At 44.8% G+C, this 18,739-nt stretch overlaps 1 protein-coding gene across 16 annotated transcripts in view; it reads left to right on the plus strand.

Moving 5' to 3' along the window:
- The first annotated feature begins 11,118 nt into the window (after positions 1 to 11,118).
- Positions 11,119 to 18,739, plus strand: part of BLTP1 (bridge-like lipid transfer protein family member 1) — a 116,399-nt gene continuing 108,778 nt past the window's right edge. For 11 of the 16 annotated variants that reach the window (XM_080632918.1, XM_080632927.1, XM_080632933.1 and 8 more), the window contains exons 1-2: positions 11,125 to 11,310; positions 11,809 to 11,992. In XM_080632918.1, coding sequence (XP_080489044.1) covers positions 11,987 to 11,992 — 6 coding nt within the window. In that variant the 5' untranslated portion in view covers positions 11,125 to 11,310; positions 11,809 to 11,986. Of the gene's footprint in view, positions 11,311 to 11,808; positions 11,993 to 18,739 lie in introns of all 16 variants that reach the window. The other 5 variants (XR_013958351.1, XR_013958352.1, XM_080632924.1 and 2 more) reach the window with 4 other exon arrangements.

Consider the following 18,739-nt stretch of genomic DNA (forward strand, 5'->3'; position numbering starts at 1 on the left):
TCATCCTCCTATCCACCAGGACCTCCAGGTCCCTTTCCCCTTCACTACTTTCCAGCAGGTCAACCCCCAATCTGTACTGGTACATGGGGTTGTTCTTCCCCAGATGCAAGACTCTACACTTGCCCTTGTTGAATTTCATCAGGTTTCTCCCTGCCCAACTCTCCAGCCTGTCCAGGTCTCGCTGAATCGCAACACAGCCTTCTGGTGTGTCAGCCACTCCTCCCAGTTTAGTGTCATCAGCGAACTGATGCTGAGGGTACATTCAGTTCCCTCATCCAGGTCGTTGATGAAAATATTAAACAGCACTGGTCCCAGCACCGACCCCTGAGGGACTCCACTATAGTCACAGACCTCCAGCTAGATTCTGCCCCATTGACCACAACTCTCTGCCTTCTTCCTTTCAACCAGTTCTTGATCCACCTCACTACCTGATCATCAAGCCCACACTTCCTTAGCTTATCTATGAGGATGCTGTGGGAGACAGTATCAGATGCCTTACTGAAATCAAGAAAAACCACATTTACCGCTCTACCATCATCCATCCACCTAGTTACTTCCTCATAGAAGGCTATAAGGTTGGTCAAACATGACTTCCCCTTGGTAAAACCATGTTGGCTACTCTTAATGACTCCCTCATCCTTGATATGTCTAGAGATGGTGTCAAGAATAAGTTGTTCCATCACCTTTCCAGGGATGGAGGTAAGGCTGATCAGTCTATAATTACCCAGGTCCTCCTTCTTGCCCTTCTTATAGACTGGTGTGACATTTGCCATCCTCCAGTCCTCAGGCACCTCTCCCGTTTCCCACGACTTACCAAAGATGATGGAGAGTGGCCTAGCAATGACCTCCACCAGCACCCGTGTGTGTATTCCATCCAGACCCATCGATTTATAGATGTCCAGATTGCTTAACTGATCCCTAACCCAATCCTCATCTACCAAAGCAAACTCCTCCTTTATCCTGACTCCTTCTGGGGCTATAGGAATCTGGGGCCCCTGGGGAGAGTCTGCAGGAGTAAAGACAGAGGCAAAGAAGGCATTCAGTACCTCTGCCTTCTTTATATCCTCTGTCTCCAGGGCACCCTCCTCATTCAGCAGTGGGCCTATATTGCCTCTTGTGTTAGTTTTATCCACTATGTATTTGAAGAAGCCCTTTCTATTGTCCTTAACCTGACTTGCAAGATTAAGTTCCAAGGAGGCCTTAGCTGTCCTAATTGCCTCCCTACATCCTCTAACAACTGTCCTATATTCCTCCCAAGTGTCCAGCCCCTCCTTCCATAATCCATAGATTCTCTTTTTCCACATGAGTTTGCCCAGCAGTTCCTTGTTTAACCACGCTGGTCTCCTGGCTGCCTTACTTGATTTCCTACCCATTGGGATGCTCTGATCCTGAGCTTGGAAGAAGTGGTCCTTGAATGCTGACCAACTATCTTGAGCCCCTTTACCACCTAGTACCCTTTCCCATGACACTTCCCTTAGCAATTGATTGAAGAGGCCAAAGTTGGCCCTTCAGAAATCCAGAATTGTGGCCTTGCTAGGTATTCTATTCCTCCCACACAGGATCCTAAACTCCACCATCTCATGGTCACTGCAGCCAAGGTTGCCATTGACCATCACCACTTCAACCAGACCTTCCTTGTTGGTGAGTACTAGATCCAGCAGTGCTCCTCTCCTAGTTGATTTGTCCACCATTTGCATTAAGAAGTTATCATCAAATGCACTGGAGGAACCTCCTAGACTGTGAATGATTGGCTGTGTGAGTCTTCCAGCAAATATCGGGGTAGTTAAAATCCCCCATGTGGACCAAGGCATGTAGTCGCGAGGCTGCTTTCAGTTGCCTGTAGAAAGCCTCATCAACTCCTTCGTCCTGATCAGGAGGTCTATAATAGACCCCCACAACTGTATCACTCGTACCAGCCTGTCCCTTAATTTGTACCCACAGACTTTCCAGTTGCTCCTCATCTGCCCCTGGACAGAACTCAATACACTCTATTCGCTCTCTCACATAAAGGGCAACTCCACCACCTCGCTTTGCTGACCTATCTTTCCTAAAAAGGACATAGCCATCCATGACCACATTCCAGTCATGTGAGCTGTCCCACCACGTCTCTGTAATTGCCACCAGATCATAACCTTTAGACCGCACACAGACTTCTAACTCCTCCTGTTTATTCCCCATGCTGCGTGCATTGGTGTACAGGCATTTCAGGGAGCGAGCAGAGCACGCTAATGGCACCCTTGGGAGGCGGGAGGCCTTCTGGTCTTCATTCATACTAGAACAATGCCCCACTGGTTCAAACCCAGCTACAAGCCCCTCGCACTTTGAATCTAACCTAAAGCTCTGTGAGTGAGCTCTGCTAACTCTTGCCTTAGTACCCTTTTTCCCCTGAGGGACAGGGTGTAAACAACTATCCTTTCCCTCAAATGAAACAATAGGTTGAGAGTCCTCCCTAGTCCGCCATCCTTCAAGCCCTAGCATGTTTCTCTTGGGCTTGTCCCTAACAGGCCCAGTTATCTCCCCTTCCCCCTTCATATCTAGTTTAAAGCCCTGTTAATGAGCCCTGCTAACTCCTGCCCCAAAAACCTTTTCCCCCTCTGGGACTGGTGTATCCCACCTGCCACCAGCAAGCCAGGTGTCTCATATAGCAGCCCATGATTGAAAAACCCAAACCCCTGCCTTTGGCACCAGTCACGTAGCCATACATTAATCTGCAGACTCTTCCTATTTATCTCTTCACCCTTGCTTGTAACAGGAATGGAGGCAAACACCACTTGCACTCCAGACCCTCTAACCAGCCGTCCCAGGGCCCTGAAGTCTCTCTTCATGGCCCTTGCCCTCCTTGTAATAATTTCATCACTGCCAACCTGAAAAACTAGCAGCGGATAGTAGTCAGAGGGCTGCACCAGATCAGAGAGTTTCCTTTTAACATCTCTAATCTGAGCCCCAGGTAGGCAGCAGACTTCCCTGTGAGATGGATCTGGTCGACAAATGGGCCCTTCTGTTCCCCTCAGAAGGGAGTCACCCACCACAATTATCTGTATGCAAGAGGTTTGAATGAGAGGCACAGGATCTTTCCTGTGAATTTGGCTAAACAGCACCTGTTACCAAACACAAATTTTATTATCAATGTTAGTTTACTGCCCTGGGTTCAGCTGTAACAGTTATTTTTCTCCTTCCTGTTAGCTGCTGCAGTGCTGTGTTTTGGCTTTGGTCTGAGAACAATGCTGATAACACACCGATGTTTGAGTTGTTGCTAAGTAGTGCTTATGCCAATCCAGGACTTTTCAGTCTCGTGCTCTGCCAGTGAGAATGTGCACAAGAAGCCGGGAGGAAGCAGAGACAGGACACCTGACCCAAACTAGCCAGGGGGTGTTCCATACCACAGCACATCATGCCCAGTATATAAACTGGGGGAAGTTACCTGACAGGCCCATATCGCTGCTTGGGTTGGGCTGGGTATTGGTTGGTGGGCCATGAGCAATTGTATTGTGCATCACTCGTGTTTTCTGAGCTTTCATTTCTTCTCTTGTTGTTTCCTATTATTATTATTATTTGTATTCTTTCTATTATAATCATATTTTACTTTATTTTAGTTATTAAATTGTTCTTATCTCAATCCATGGGGTTTACATTTTTTCCATTCTCCTCCCCATCCCACCCAGAGTGCGAAAGACAAGGGGTGAGTGGTGCTGAGTTACCGGCTAGGTCTAAACCACAACATTTACAATCAGACTGATTAATCACATCAGAAGGAAAAGGTTTATAAAAATGATTGTCTGAAGAAACTAAAATAAACACTAACATGTTTTATTAGTAATCCTCACATCATTCTAACTACTGATCAAAGGGAAAACGGTATTGTTTAGTTTAGAGGCATATGACAGCACAGTCTTAATTTATGGTAAATTATATTTTCCTTTAGACTTTATTCAGGGATTTAATGAAGAATAGCTTGATCCTTCTACATTTTCTCTATATTCACATAAGATGTGGGCACATAGATCCAGGTACCAATAAACTACTCTTAGAGCAAGGAGGATTTCCTCCAGCTCAGGAGGAACCTGTTAGGGAATCAGTTTTTTGGGTACATGATGAGATGGACAACTTCCATTGAAAGACTGCCAACCTTCAGTGAAGCTCCTTGAATAAGTATATTTTGGAAGAAAAAAAGACACTGTGAGAACTGAAAGGTCAAGTATGGAATAAATCAGTACTGTAATTGATAACAAGTGACTTCCAGCTCCAGAAAATTATGTACTTAATACAAATAATTAATATCTTTTTATTTTCTGAACTGAGTGTCTGTGATTTTATCCTCAGATGAGAAGAACCAAGGCTGAAGGATGTGGATGTTTCTGACCCACTGACTCACATTAGCAACTTTTTGCAGTGTTGCCAACATTTTGCATAAGGAGTATTATACTTATTTATGTCTAAGCTCAGTGGGGATTTTTATGTAACCTAGAATTAACTCTTACAGTAAACACTGATGTTATTTAAAGAAAGCGTAAATCAACATGTATATATTCCATTTATACACTCACAGTTCCAGCATCTTCGAAGTACTCACTAAAGCACAGCTGAAGATAGAATTTAGTTTCATAATATAAAGAGCAGTAGTAACGTACTTTTTTTTCTATTTATTTGCAATCATTTTTTCAGAGCTGGGAGAGGGAGGGAATTTTAAATACTGAGCTGATTACCATGCTGCTCTTGGTCCACCAGAGCCAGAGCCCAGACTCAGCTGTGAGACTTTGGTGCCTGCAGTCTGCAGCCTCCTGTGACACCAAACACAGCACCAGGAAAACAATTCCCCAACAATATTGTTAGAGAGCTCCCTGCAAGAGCATTGCCCGACAAGGACTTTCCAACTTGAGAAAGTCTATAAAGGAGCTCTTCATGGTATTCTGATTAAATTAATTGTTTCATAAAGTAACTGATGCTGGTGAATTAGCTTCTAACTCCATGATGGTGAATGCCTGATTCTGCTTACTCAGGCTGGTGGTGGGGATCTCACAGGAATCTGGCTGCTCCGGGGGATGCAGATGGAGCACAGTGATGACAGACCAGGAGAAGACAGAGGCAGCAGGAGGAAGGGAAGGCTCAAGGCTCTGCAGTTGTGTCTGGGGCTGGGTCCCTGCCCGCTCACACTCTGCTTGGGGATGGGTTCCCAGATCACTGCAAAAGGATGTTGCAGGCTGTCAAAGAAACAAGATAGATCCTTGTTACTTAAGTGACTGCATATGGCAGTTCAGTAAGAAGTTGCTGGCTTAATTGCAAGAAGAAACAGCTGTTGGTAAGGGAGGCTTTCTGCCACATTACTGAAGGAGGAGCATCGGTGCAACCAAGCCTGATTCTCAGAGGGGTCATGCCTGTGAGTATCTAGCTAATATCAGCAGTGACTGCTCCATTCCCCTGGAAAATGCCAGGAGTACCCAGGTGCCTTAACAAGGCAAATAGTGTAAGTCTCAGAAATGAGTATGAATGGTCCCAGTTACATTTTTGTTTCTGTTAAATAGTGTCATGTACCCAGCACCTTCTGGTCCCATATAAATAAATTCTGGGAGCCTCAACATTGGCTTGACTTTGACCCTTGGGTGGCATCAACCAAAGATAAAGCATATGAATTAGAAGACTCAGGAGCTTTTAGAACAATGTTTGGAGAAGCATCTTCCACTGCAAAACAGAAAAAGTATAAATAATCAAAAGATGGCGCTTTACTTAACTACTCCTCTTTCCTTGCAAAGAAAGTCTTGGACATTTAGCCATGAAAATAAACATGCTGAGGGAAATGTAGGAAGGCAGCTAGGATGGCTAAGGCCTCCTTAGAATTAAATCTGGCAAGAGGAGTCAAGGACAGCAGAAAGAGCTTTTTCAAATACATGGCTGATAAAACTAACACCAGAGGCAAGGTAGGCCCACTGGTGAATGGGATGGGTGCCCTGGTGACAGAAGATACAGAGATGGCAGAGTTATTGAATGCCTTCTTTGTCTCAGTCTACTCTGCTGGAGGCAGTCCTGAAGAGCCCTGTACTCCTGAGACCTCAGATGAAGTCAGGTCACTGGAGCAGTTTGCCTTAGTCGATGAGGAATGGGTTAGAGACCAGTTGAGCAATCTGGACATCCATAAATCCATGGGTCCAGATGGGATGCACCCGCGGGTGCTGAGGGAACTGGCGGAAGTCATTGCTAGACCACTCTCCACCATCTTTACCAAGTCTTGGGAAACGGGAGAGGTGCCTGAGGACTGGAGGAAAGCAAATGTCACTCCAGTCTTCAAAAAGGGCAAGAAGGAGGACCCGGGTAACTATAGACCGGTCAGCCCCACCTCCATCCCTGGGAAAGTGATGGAACACCTTATCCTTGGTGCCATCTTAAGGCATGTCAAGGATAAGAGGGTTATGAGGGGCAGTCAACATGGCTTTACCAAGGGGAAGTCATGCTTGACCAACCTTATAGCTTTTTATGAGGAAATAACATTGTGGATGGATGATGGCAGAGCGGTGGATGTGGTCTACCTTGACTTCAGCAAAGCATTTGACACAGTCCCCCACAGCATCCTCATAGCTAAATTGAGGAAGTATGGCCTGGATGATCAGGTAGTGAGGTGGACTGTGAACTGGCTGAAGGAGAGAAGCCAGAGAGTTGTAGTCTATGGGGCGGAGCCTAGTTGGAGGCCTGTATCTAGTGGAGTGCCTCAAGGGTCAGTACTGGGACCAGTATTATTTAATATATTCATCAATGATTTAGATGAGGGAATTGAGTGTACTATCAGCAAGTTTGCTGATGACACTAAGCTGGGAGGAGTGGCTGACACGCCAGAAGGCTGTGCTGCCATCCAGGGAGACCTGGACAGGCTGGAGAGTTGGGCAGGGAGTAACTTGATGAAATATAACAAGGGAAAGTGTAGAGTCCTGCATCTGGGCAGGAACAACCCCAGGTTCCAGTATAGGTTGGGGAACGACCTGTTAGAGAGTAGTGTAGGGGAGAGGGACCTGGGGGTCCTAGTGGATGGCAGGATGACCATGAGCCAACACTGTGCCCTTGTGGCCAAGAAGGCCAAGGGCATCCTGGGGTGTATTAGAAGGGGGGTGGTCAGTAGGTCGAGAGAGGTCCTCCTGCCCCTCTACTCTGCCCTGGTGAGACCGCATCTGGAATTTTGTGTCCAGTTCTGGGCCCCTCAGTTCAAGAAGGACAGGGACCTGCTGGAGAGAGTCCAGCGCAGGGCAACTAAGATGATTAAGGGAGTGGAGCATCTCCCTTATCAGGAAAGGCTGAGGGAGCTGGGTCTCTATAGTTTGGAGAAGAGGAGATTGAGGGGTGACCTTATTAGTGTATATAAATATATGAAGCGGGAGTGTCACGAGGATGGAGCCAGGCTCTTCTCAGTGGCAAACAATGATAGGACAAGGGGTAATGGGTACAAACTGGAACACAAGAGGTTCCACTTAAACTTGAGAAGAAACTTCTTCTCAGTGAGGGTGACGGAACACTGGAATAGGCTGCCCAGGGGGGTTGTGGAGTCTCCTTCTCTGGAGACATTCAAAACCCGCCTGGACACATTCCTGTGTAACCTTATCTAGGTATTCCTGCTCTGGCAGGGGGATTGGACTAGATGATCTTTTGAGGTCCCTTCCAATCTCTAACGTACTGTGATACTGTGAAATGGGAATGCCACCTAATGTAAAATAAGATAAAGCATAGAGAATAGGGTTATGATTTTCCTTAACTTGGAAGTTATATGATGAGGCAACATTTATAAACTATCTTTTCAATTCCCATGCTGATAAAGATGTAACATCAGATACTGCAAAGAAGTAAGGATGAACTATTCTCTGGTTTTTAGATCATGAGAAAAATTTGGGCAAGCTTGAAAAATTATATCCCAGGGACAGCTTTCAAGCTGGGCTGTTTGTGCTGTGTGTGTGTCTACATAACACCATCAGAAGCTGCCAGTTTCACCCCAAAAAGCAAATGTTAGAGGGTGCACAGGACTAGAAGAACTGCTGACTTAACCCCCCTTCCCTGAAATGTGAATCTGATATGAGAGTCATTATGTTAATCTATTTTATCCTATCTTGAAGCTGTGATTATTTCTGTACCCTTTTAAAAATAATTTCTACAAATACATTTCAAATGTCAGATATATTTTGTTGTCTGGCATCAGTTTACAGAAGAAAATGGTGAAAGAAGTAACCCAGCATCATTATGTATGGTGAATAAAATGAAGGGAAAACTTCTTTGAAGAGAGAGAAGGAAAGGAAAAGCAAGCAGGGAGGAAACATCAGGAACTAAGTTCTGGACACTTCCCCAAAAGGTCACAGGAGGCAATGGAAGGAATGAAACTGGTGATGGAAATTAGCAACACTGAGAAACATCCCAAAAAACGCAATCTTCAAGAAAGCAGCAGGCAGTCAGGCAGGGGTGCTGTGAGAATCCACAAACTTCATGTCAGTGCTAACCGACAGCAGCCGTCAGCTCTGCTCCCCATCACACCCATGCATCACACCTATATCTAAGTGCCTACCTCAGAAAAGCAAAGCCAAGGCTTTCCATGGCTCCTGGCTGTGGGCACTGACCTGCTGCAGTTGCTCATGTGTGAGGTCCTACACCTTGGTGAGAGCCTGAGAAGACTGAATTTGTTTAGATCGAGCCAGATCATGATGACAAAACAATGAAATGTATACAAATCTAAAAATTATATAAAACTGTTGCTGTTATTCGTGAAAATTGCTCTTTGTTATCAGTTCTGGAAATAGTTCTTATCCTTGCTATGTTAGCAGAGAAAAGGACTAAAGACATTAAAACTGCAATGCTGCTTGCTGTCCTAAGATGAAGTGAAGAAAGCTGTTAGATTGTGCGCTACAAATAGGTGTACCAATTTTTCATATGAACACAGAAGCATGTTGGAATTAAGGTGGCCTTTATGTAAAAATACTGCAAGGGATAACTTCTGTTCTTGATTTTATCTGTTGCAAAAGTAGACTCAAAGCCTTTGCATTTCCTCCCCACTCCTGGAACTGTTACAAGATCCAGAATTTCAGATACCCTGGCTTTTCTATTTCAACCCTGGTAGCTTCAAATTGTGGCATTACACTAAGAACAGAAACCATTTCTCCCTCTGCTTTATTTTGGTTGCTCTGGGACACATTCTGCTCTGTAATTGATAGAGTTTAAAAATAAATCTAATTTGGCCTTTTCTAACAGAAAAATATTTTCTTGAGAAGAAAGTGCATATTTCTGTTACAGAGAAGGTAAATATTAGCGCCCTTTATGAAACAAACAGGTTTGAAGTCATAGAGGGGAAAATATTTTTCCTTGCATTAACTCAATTTTCTAGCCAGGACTGTAACAGCATTAAAGCTTTTCTTTCCATCTCTTAAAGGCCCACATTTCCCAAGCTCTAGGGCTAGTTTTGAGCTAAAATTTCTTCATGTGACTTAGCTGTATGGTCCTCAATAAAGCCTTCAGGCCCCATGGGGATAAAAACATTTGGAAGAGCCTCCTGAGGTCCTGAGCATTCATCCCCTTGGTGCAGCAGGTCAGAGCATTGCTGGAGTGCATGGCTCCAGCAACAGCAGGGAATGAAGTGGAAGGAAAGGCTTCGATATGAAAACCAGAAGTATTTAAACAATATTTTTCTTACTATGCTTAGTATGATGAGAATGTAATAAAAAACCACAAAGGATAAACCTTGTTAGATAACACTTGCTTTGATGGTAGTTCATCTACTGGGTGGAGGATGCTTGAAGCTGTTCTGAGCGCAGCACTGGCCAGGCATGCTGCTCAGGGAGCTGGGGTGCATCTGGGGTGGTGGTTTGCCCATGTTTGCAGTGTTGCAGATCATGATACTGCTTGAGGGATAAATCCACTGGTGCCTTTCTGCACCAGGCTTAGAGCTCTTGCCAGGTGCTCAGAGGCATCCATGCCCTGAAGCGGAGGACAAGATCATGCTCATGGTCTACGAATTCGTCTGAAAGTTGGCTCTTCAGGGAAAACTGTGCGGTCTACTTGAGCCAACGTGGGGCAAGAAGCGAGAACACAAGGCTCATAGACAGCAGCCACAACCTGTCTGCTCAGCTGGGCTCAGTTTCTCTTTGGCTCAAGTGAATCCACACAGCCCATAGACAGGTCTGTCAGGCCACTGACAGCAGGATCCTGGCTTACGGGTTCTGTGTTTCCCCTCCAAAGGATTTAGTTTGCAGCCTTCTAATCCAGGCGTCCAAGGCTGGGTACCCCTCGCCCTTCTACTAGCTGAGCCCTGGGTGACCTAGCATGCTGCAGCCTCCAGAGGCCTCGGGGCATTGAGGGAACACAGGTCTCAGCACTGGTCCTGACAGCACCTCATGGGAAGAGATACACACATGCACCCACACCCAGCTACTGATTTGGTTTCCTCTGATATGCTACTGAAGATGCACGCCTGGGTGATTTTAAAGAAATCTATGTGATCATCATGTTCCTCTACATCTGACAGTCAAGTCACAGCCACACACGTGCTCAAAGCTGTCTGGCAATTAGCTTTGTACCAGCCTGTCTTTTGGGTGAGACGTGTTCATCTGCTTTGTGAAGGAATGAACAACGGATGGAAAAGCAAACAGCCAGAACGGGAAATTACCCAGCACCCTGGTAAACAAAGCACTTCAGTGCCTACCAGCTAAGAAAGTATCCAGCTGTGAGCAAAAGGGAAAACGCTGTGGATTGACAGGCACACAGTCCTTGAGCTGTACAGCCCAGGCTGGGTGACAGGAGGCCGGATGGAGCTAGATGAGGCAGCGAGGGACGACAGCGTTTCTCCTTACAGGTTGCTCCAGACATGGTTGTCCATCACGGACGACGGCGTCTGTTGAGGGCCCATCAAAGAGACTGAAGTTTAGGGCTGCGGTGCAGGTACCGTCAGTCCAACCCATCACACCGAGCCTACCGCACGCCTCTGGCAGCCGGGCCCCGCCAGCTATGCCACCGCCTGCACATGCGCGGTGCACGCCCCCGCCGGCAGGGAAGGGGCGGGAGAGACGAGAGTCGGCCCGGCCCCCCCGCCCTCGCTGCACACGTACACAGCCGGCACCGCCTCTTGCTATTGACGGCGCGTCCTGCTTCTTCCCGCCCCGTCGGGGAGCCACAGCCCTTCCCATTGGCCCCGCGGGCCGGCGGAGCCTCGCGGTTGGCTCCGGCGGCGCCGGGGGCCGGTGGCCCTGTGGGCGGGGCGGCCTGGCCCGGCCCGGCGTTGGCCGTGAGGTGCGGGAGGGCCCCGTCGGCCTCTGCCTCCGCTTCCGGGTTCGCAGTGAAGCCGCCGCGGAGGGCGATGGCGTAAGTGCGGGGGGCGCTGGTGGGGGCTGCCAGCGGCTAGCGGGGCGGGACCGTGTTTCTATTCCCACCAGGCTGGGCGCCGTGCGGGGCCGCTGTGGGCGGGACGGGGGCTGGTGCGGAGAGGTCGGCCCTGCTGCTGTCCCCGGGCCTGTCAAGGCCGCGTCGCCTTGTCCGTGAGGGAAAAGCCGCCCGCCCGCCAGCCCGCCTTTGCGCGCGGCAGCTCTGAGAGGAGTTAGCCACCCCGGGGGGAGTCGCAGCGCACTGGGGCCTCGGAGGGGCCCGGAGGCTGCGCCGCGCCTTCGGCGTACCTGGTGATATGCAGGTGGAGCCCGCCTTACAGTGCAGCCTTGTCCGCCCGACAGGGTGTTGTGTCACTGGGACCGCCGTGTCCCCCTTCCTCCGCCGTCCCGTCCGCCCTCCGTGAAAGCGGTGCGAGGGGAAGCCCCTCCGGGTCCAGGGGGTCCGATTTTTTTGCCACTTTGCCTATATCTTTTGTAGGTTAACGACGCGCACAAAGGGTGTAAGGCCAGGTGCTTCCAGTTTTGTTTGGACCGTAAGGAAAGTTTCGCTCTCCGTTTCCCTGGCCGGTGGAAGCCGATCTCTGCCGGCGCCTGCCGTCCCTGGAGGATTTAACTCAGCCACACGCTGATTTAACACAGATTTAACCTGCTTCTTGATGTGGGTAAAGCTAAAATGATAATCTGCTTACACTTCGCATTGTCAATAAAAAATCTGATGTAATATATCAGTATAACATGCTGTAACATGTTGATACAGTGGAGGTGTGTTACAAAGTTTATTAGTGTACAGCCAGTATCCCAGTCATGATCTGTGTCTGGATTTGTTTCCCATTTTAAGACACGCCTCCACAGCAGCTTTCACCAAACTCTGTGAAAACTGCCAGAGTTGGTAGCTTAATGCAACATATAATTTTATCAGGTTTAATGTTAAGAAGACCACAGTTGTTGCCATGGGAGTGCTTCTGTTGTGTAATTTAGTTACTTCTACTTTTCTAGCTTTTATTTGTAGTGGTGGTGCAGGGTTTTTTCCAATTTTTATGTGCAGAGTGCAATGAACAGATAAACAATGGGGCCTGAAATTTTAGCAACTGAGAATCAAAACTGGAGTGTAGGAGGGAGTAGTCCTCTTGTTTGTGGAAGTATGTTAGAAGGCTATTGAAACAATTGTTGATAAAACAGTAATTAAGGTTAAGATTAGGCAGTTGGCTCTCAGTGGATGTTCAGGGATGTTTACTTACAATCATGGCTGGAATTTGCACAGTTAACCTGCTCATGAACAGGTTAATGCATGAGTAGATTTTGCTCATGGTGAATCGTCTCTGGTTGGTTGTGTGGAGGTACATGCACACTGGGGACTTCTCCAGGGAGAGCTCTCCTTGTGTGTGGCATGCTGAATTAACTCGCCCCTTTTGGCTACGCTGTTAGAAAACTTTGGCATGTGAAACGTCCATCCAGCTGCTCTTTGGTAATTCTCATTTCACATAATTTTATCCTGTGAGAAATAGGCAAGACTTTACTGCTCTTGGTTAGCAGAGTTATAGGGTGTTTATAGTGGTGTTGAGATATACTGCCTTCTCCTAAGAATTTCTTATATAACTTCTTTTAGCACTTGTTGCTGTGCCAAAATCTTTGTGTTGACTGCAGGCTGGGACAGATGCTAGTGAAGATCTACATGTAGTTAAGTTAAGGATGATGGTATATCCAGCCACAAAACTGTTTTTTAGTTTGATTTATGGCATAGTTTCCCCTTTCCTCAAATTGTGGTGGTGATGGTGTGTCAGAGAAGTTGAGAGGAAGTATGTGAGGTGTAGAAGACTCAAATAGATTAGTTCAGAGTATAAAAATGGAGGAGGGGTGAAAAATGTCATTTTTTTTTTAAATATATATGGAGGAGTGTGCATAAGTAAAGCTCTAATTTATTTCTACTGTTATGAGCCTTTATGTTCTGTTGTGTGGTTTTTTTGGGGGGTGGTGGTGGCTTTGGTTTTTTGGGTTTTTTCCCTTGGTGAGGGGATTGTCCTTTTTTTCTTCTGCAGCATCAAAAAGTGGCAGTGTAAGCAGCGAAACAACCTTCTCCCCTGAAAAAGTTTGGGAGGCAAGGTTAAGCAACACATTTTTATTAAAAAAAAAATACCACAACTTCTCCCTCCCCCCACATAAAAACCCCAACTGAAAACCAAACCCAAAACAAAAAAGAAAAAGCTATCCTAAGTTCAGTTAGGCATTCCCAGGCTAGCAGTTGAGAATGATGCAAAAAGTCCTGTATGTTGGTTGCCATAGCAGGAGCTTGTCTTAGATTTCTTCTGTATTAAAACTCATGTCCTGTGATACTATAAATAAGCAAACAAACAAAATATCTTTTCTGCTCTTTTGGACACTGAATCAGTAGGTACTAGATTTTTATTCTGGTTTTTTCTCACTGCTCTCAGAAGGGTGTTAAATATATATATTTTTTTTTATTGGAAATGGTTCTCTGGGGTTTTGTGGGGTTTTTGTGGGTTTTTTTGTTTTTGTTTTGTTTTATTTTGTTTTCCCCTCTATTAGGTAAAATCTTATCAAGCAGGCTACTGTAAAATTATTTTTGCCTTTTATCTTATGCTTCCTTTGAATACACTTTAGTTTTGATTTAATTAAATTTTACGTAAACATATTATTTACTAACATAAGCTACTGCAGTGCAAATGATGTTTAATTAAGGCTTTCCATGCACTGGTTTAACAAGGTGTGATTCTTCTGTGATATTTTTAGTTCAGCTGTTTCCACTGGAGGTTATACTAAGATTTTATTAGTATAATTAAAGCAGTAGTTTACTCTGTTTACAGTTTACTGCTGTTGTTACTTCCAGCACTAGTAGAGGGGGAAGAGAACAGGCCTGGATCTTAGTTCTTTCATTAGAAAAAGAACTGCTACTCTTTAATTTGGTATAAGGTATGAAGCCAGACCAACATGTCAGATGGTGTGCAGAATTGCTGTGCAGGTCTCTACCACTTAGCTTATTATTTGTGTACATGTGCTTTTTGAGAACAAGTTTCCTTTTTTACTTTTTTCATTCTCTTGCTTGTTGATTAAAAAATAGCTGAGCTTCCAAAGCTGTGCTGGGACGGGTTTGAAGTCTTTGGACAGAGCTGGAGTGTTTTGGGAAAGACGCCAATGTTGGCAGCTTTCAGTTTTGCAAAACATGCATAATGGGTGTCTGGGTGCTGAAAATTCAGTCGAGTCATGTTTACATCTGTGAGACTCCTTTCTAATATCATTTAATTATCTAAAGCTCTGATTTCGTAGCAGCTGCTGCTGGAGACCCTTTGAAAAGAAAGTGATGGAATGAGTAGGATGAAGAAATGCCTTTTTTTTCCTTTTTTCTGAGCAACTGCTGAGGGTATGGCTCCTTCAGTGGAGATGTGAAGCATCTGGGCATATTATCTAGACTCATTTATTGTAGACTAGGGGGATTTATTTCCAGTTGTTTAGTGTGTCATGGTAGGTGTAATTGAGACTCTGCTGTCTTATAACTGCTGTTGAAGTTAGGAGTTGAGTATCCTCATAATGGTAATTAACCACTAATAACATTAATTACTGTGTATTTGGTAAGTGCTAAAGATCTGAGGAATATGTCTGACAAATTTAAACTCCTGGTTTATTCTACCCATGAATTCTACTACTAATAAGTGGATTAGTAACATCCGTAACTGTATAAAAGTGATTCTTCTCAATAATGTGAAATGCTATGTTTCTTCCCACCTTTGGATACCAGTTTTATTCAGATGTTTCTACAAGGTGTGATAGGACGAGAGTGTTACAAAGGATGTCAGAAGAAGAAACGTGTTTATTTTTCCTTTTCTTATGCAACTTGAGACCCACATTACCCTGATTCTCCTGGGGACCAAATAAATTTTTTGTTGCCTTTATCCTCAGCTATAGGTACAGGAGAAGAGAAGGCTGCGTGGAGACCTCATAGCAGCCTTCCAGTACCTGAAGGGGGCCTACGAGGACGCTGGGGAGGGACTATTCATCAGGGACTATGGTGACAGGACAAGGGGTAATGGGTTAAAACTTAAACAGGGGAAGTTTAGATTGGATATAAGGAAGAAATTCTTTACTGAGAGGGTGGTGAGGCACTGGAATGGGTTGCCCAGGGAGGTTGTGAATGCTCCATCCTTGGCAGTGTTCAAGGCCAGGTTGGATGAGGCCTTGGGTGGCATGGTTTAGTGTGGGGTGTCCCTGCCCATGGCAGGGGGGTTGGAATTAGATGATTTTAAGGTCCTTTCCAACCTTAACTATTCTATGCTTCTATGACAGACCCGGGTTGTTGCTCCCTAGGCTGCAGCTGTCACTGCCAAGGAACTGAACTCTGGTGACTAGGCTTCTGTTTTTCTTTTTTCCTATCAACTCTTCCATATATGCGTGCTCTTTGTAAATTTTTAATGGCTTTGTTCAAGCAGAGGTTTGTTCTCAGTGTTAAGTGTTAATTTGTCAGTGTGAGGTTAAAACTATTTACCTATTTGATGTGATTGTAATGTGTTTATAAAGATTTGAAGCAGCTGCTTTTGAATATTTGGCTTTTTAGGGTTAGAATATTTGTATCAAGTTTGAAGCAGGCTGTAAATGAAATGCATCACTAGGATTGTAACCTGCCTTGCATTTTTTTTAGTATTGAGAAAGCTGGACTCATGTGTGGCACAAGTAATTAAATTCATTTTTCTAAAAGTCTGTTGAGTGTGTTTCTGCTATAAAGAAGGTCTTTCTGACCAAGAGGAGCAAATCTACAGCAATATCAAACTTTCACAACTTCAAGCCAGTCTGCTGTCTGCTTTGAAAACACTAGATGCTCTAAACATGCACAACCTGAAAACCAGGCCCCAACTATCTCAATTGGGCATCATAAATAAAGGATTCGGCCTTTGTCTCACCTTGCTTCTGATTATCTCATTGGCAGAAAGAAGACTACATAATGCCTTAAAGGACTGCTGTGAAGATAAATACAGTATTGGGATTCTGTCACTTTAGTGCCACAGATCATCCTCATTTTCTGTGTTCTTCCCAGGAGATAGCTAATAGTTTTGCATGTATTAACATGGTATGTGGTAAATGAGAGCCACAAGTGACATACTGAATAGTAAAGATGTGCTTTAAAAAAAAAAAAAAAATAAAAAAATGGTAGAGGGAAGGCAAATAAACCAAAACACTTGCCATGGTTTTGGAATATATTCTATCATATTAATTGGATCCATCATCACAAAATAGTACAGACCTTGAGAAAATGCTATAAATAAGTACAGAGACATAAATGTCAAGTTCTGGGTTTCTCTTCCTCTTCGATGCTGTTTTTGTACCAGCAGGGTTGGTGTCCTGGGTTCAGCAGTAGCAGTCATTTTTCTCCTTCTAAGTAGCTGGTGCAGTGCTGTGTTTTTGAATATCAGCCTGGGAACAACACTGATAACACCGATGTTTTTAGTTGTTGTTAAGTAATGTTTACTCTGATCAAGGAATTTCTTAGGCTCATGCTCTGCCAGGGAGGAGGGGAAGCTGGGAGGAAGCAGAGACAGGAGACACCTGGCCCAAACTAGCCAAAGGGTATTCCATAACACAGCATGTCATGCCCAGTATATAAACTGGGGGGAGTTACCCAGAAGAGCTAGACTGCTGCTTATGTGGATCCCATGGCTTGCAGTCTTTTGAGTTGTCTTGCCACAGTCCTGTTTTATACGTGCTGGGTATTGGTTGGTGGGGGGTGAGCATTGTATTCTCTCCCCCTTGTTGTTACTATTGGTGGTAGCAGTAGTGGTTATGTATTGTACCTTAGTTACTGAGCTGTTCTTATCTCAACCTGTGGGAGGTACATTCTTTCAATTTTCCTCCCCCTCCCTCTGGGAGCCGGGGGAGAAGGAAGCGAGGGAGTGAGCTGCGTGGTTCTGAGTTACTGGCTGGACTTAAACCTCGACAGTTTGCAAGACTCTATTTCCCATCAATTTAGGTTGCGTATTTCCAAAAGTAGTCACTTAAGCTTGGAAAGTTAGTTCTGTTATACTGTTATTTCAGAAGGATACAGTAGCAGTTTGATTGTAAATTACAGGTTCCCCAAGCTTTTGGTCAGTGTTCCTGGAGAGTGCAACAGTTAATGTTTTGTCTGATTGGAAAGTAGTTTTGCCTACAGGAATAAAATGTAACAGAGAGTGGATGAGTGCAAGCAGCTGGAAGGTATCTACCATTTAAATCTTTGGGAGCAAGATTATAGGGCATGGAAGGTGAAGGCTGATAGGTGCAGGTCTGTCAACAGAAGGAAATGCTGGTTATTGAAAGTAGCTAATATCTATCCTGAGAAGACATCTTTTCCTCTTAATAGTACTGATGATCGAGATCCTGCCTCTCCATCCTCCAAGCCATATGGACACACAAGAGCATTATAGACAGTCTCTCATGCATCCCTGTTCTATTACACTGCTTCATATAGCCAAAATCACTTCATAATCTAGACGGATTAAACACATGCTTCCTCTGAGACATGTGCTGAGAGCCCACATCTAGTGCGGATGCAGTTTCTGCCTGTCTCTGGGTGGTTACGCTTCAATTGCCATCATCCTTCTCCTCAGGTGACTTGATAAAGGGTGAAGAGTACCATAACTAAAAAAAATAATCAGTGGGGCAGGGTAGTAAAACATCAGCTATGGAGCTCCGAAATAATGTATTGACACATGATAACTGGCAGGGAATCTTGAGTTTATTTGCATGCAAATAGTGAATGTATTCCAGAAGATTTCCAAGGATGTTAAATTTGTGGTTATGGATAATGATGGCAAAAAATGATGAACACTGTCCTGATGTAACTAAGTATGTGGATCCCATGACTTGCAGTCTCTGAGTTGTCTTGCCACAGTCCTGTTTAAAGCATGATGATATTTTATGTAGTGTCTCAGTATCACTTAACATTGGGTGATAATTTCTTAGGGAAAAAGCTGCAGGTTCCTTTCTTGAGGAGTTAAGTAGTGGTGGTGTTTGGTAAGGTACTAGGCAGTCCTCACTAACTGACAGCACTTCCACAGTGATCTTGATCACAAAGTAGTGACCTTGTTGTCTCTTGGTAAGAAAGGGAGAAACCAAGTTGTTTCTTCCTTTATGCTGAAAGCGTCAATTCTGGTTTCTGCGTTACCCTGTCGTTCATACATTAAAGGCTCTTAGATGCTGCCTGCAGAGGCTTCATCTGCTTCATAATGCAAGTTGATAAGTGGTTTTTTTTTTTTTTATTAAGGTACTGTGAATGTCTTAAAGCACATCCTAGTGCCATTATGTGATTTAATTTGCCATTGTAACGTCCCTTCTAAAACAAAGGCTTCTTTTTAAAGGGTGTATGTGTGATGTGTATTATTATTCTTTGTAGGGAAGCTCACTTAGTAGCTTCTTTATCATCACTACTG

This window comes from Psittacula echo (genome assembly GCF_963264785.1).
Source record: "Psittacula echo genome assembly, chromosome: 1".
In the NCBI taxonomy this organism is placed as follows: Eukaryota; Metazoa; Chordata; class Aves; order Psittaciformes; family Psittacidae; genus Psittacula; species Psittacula echo.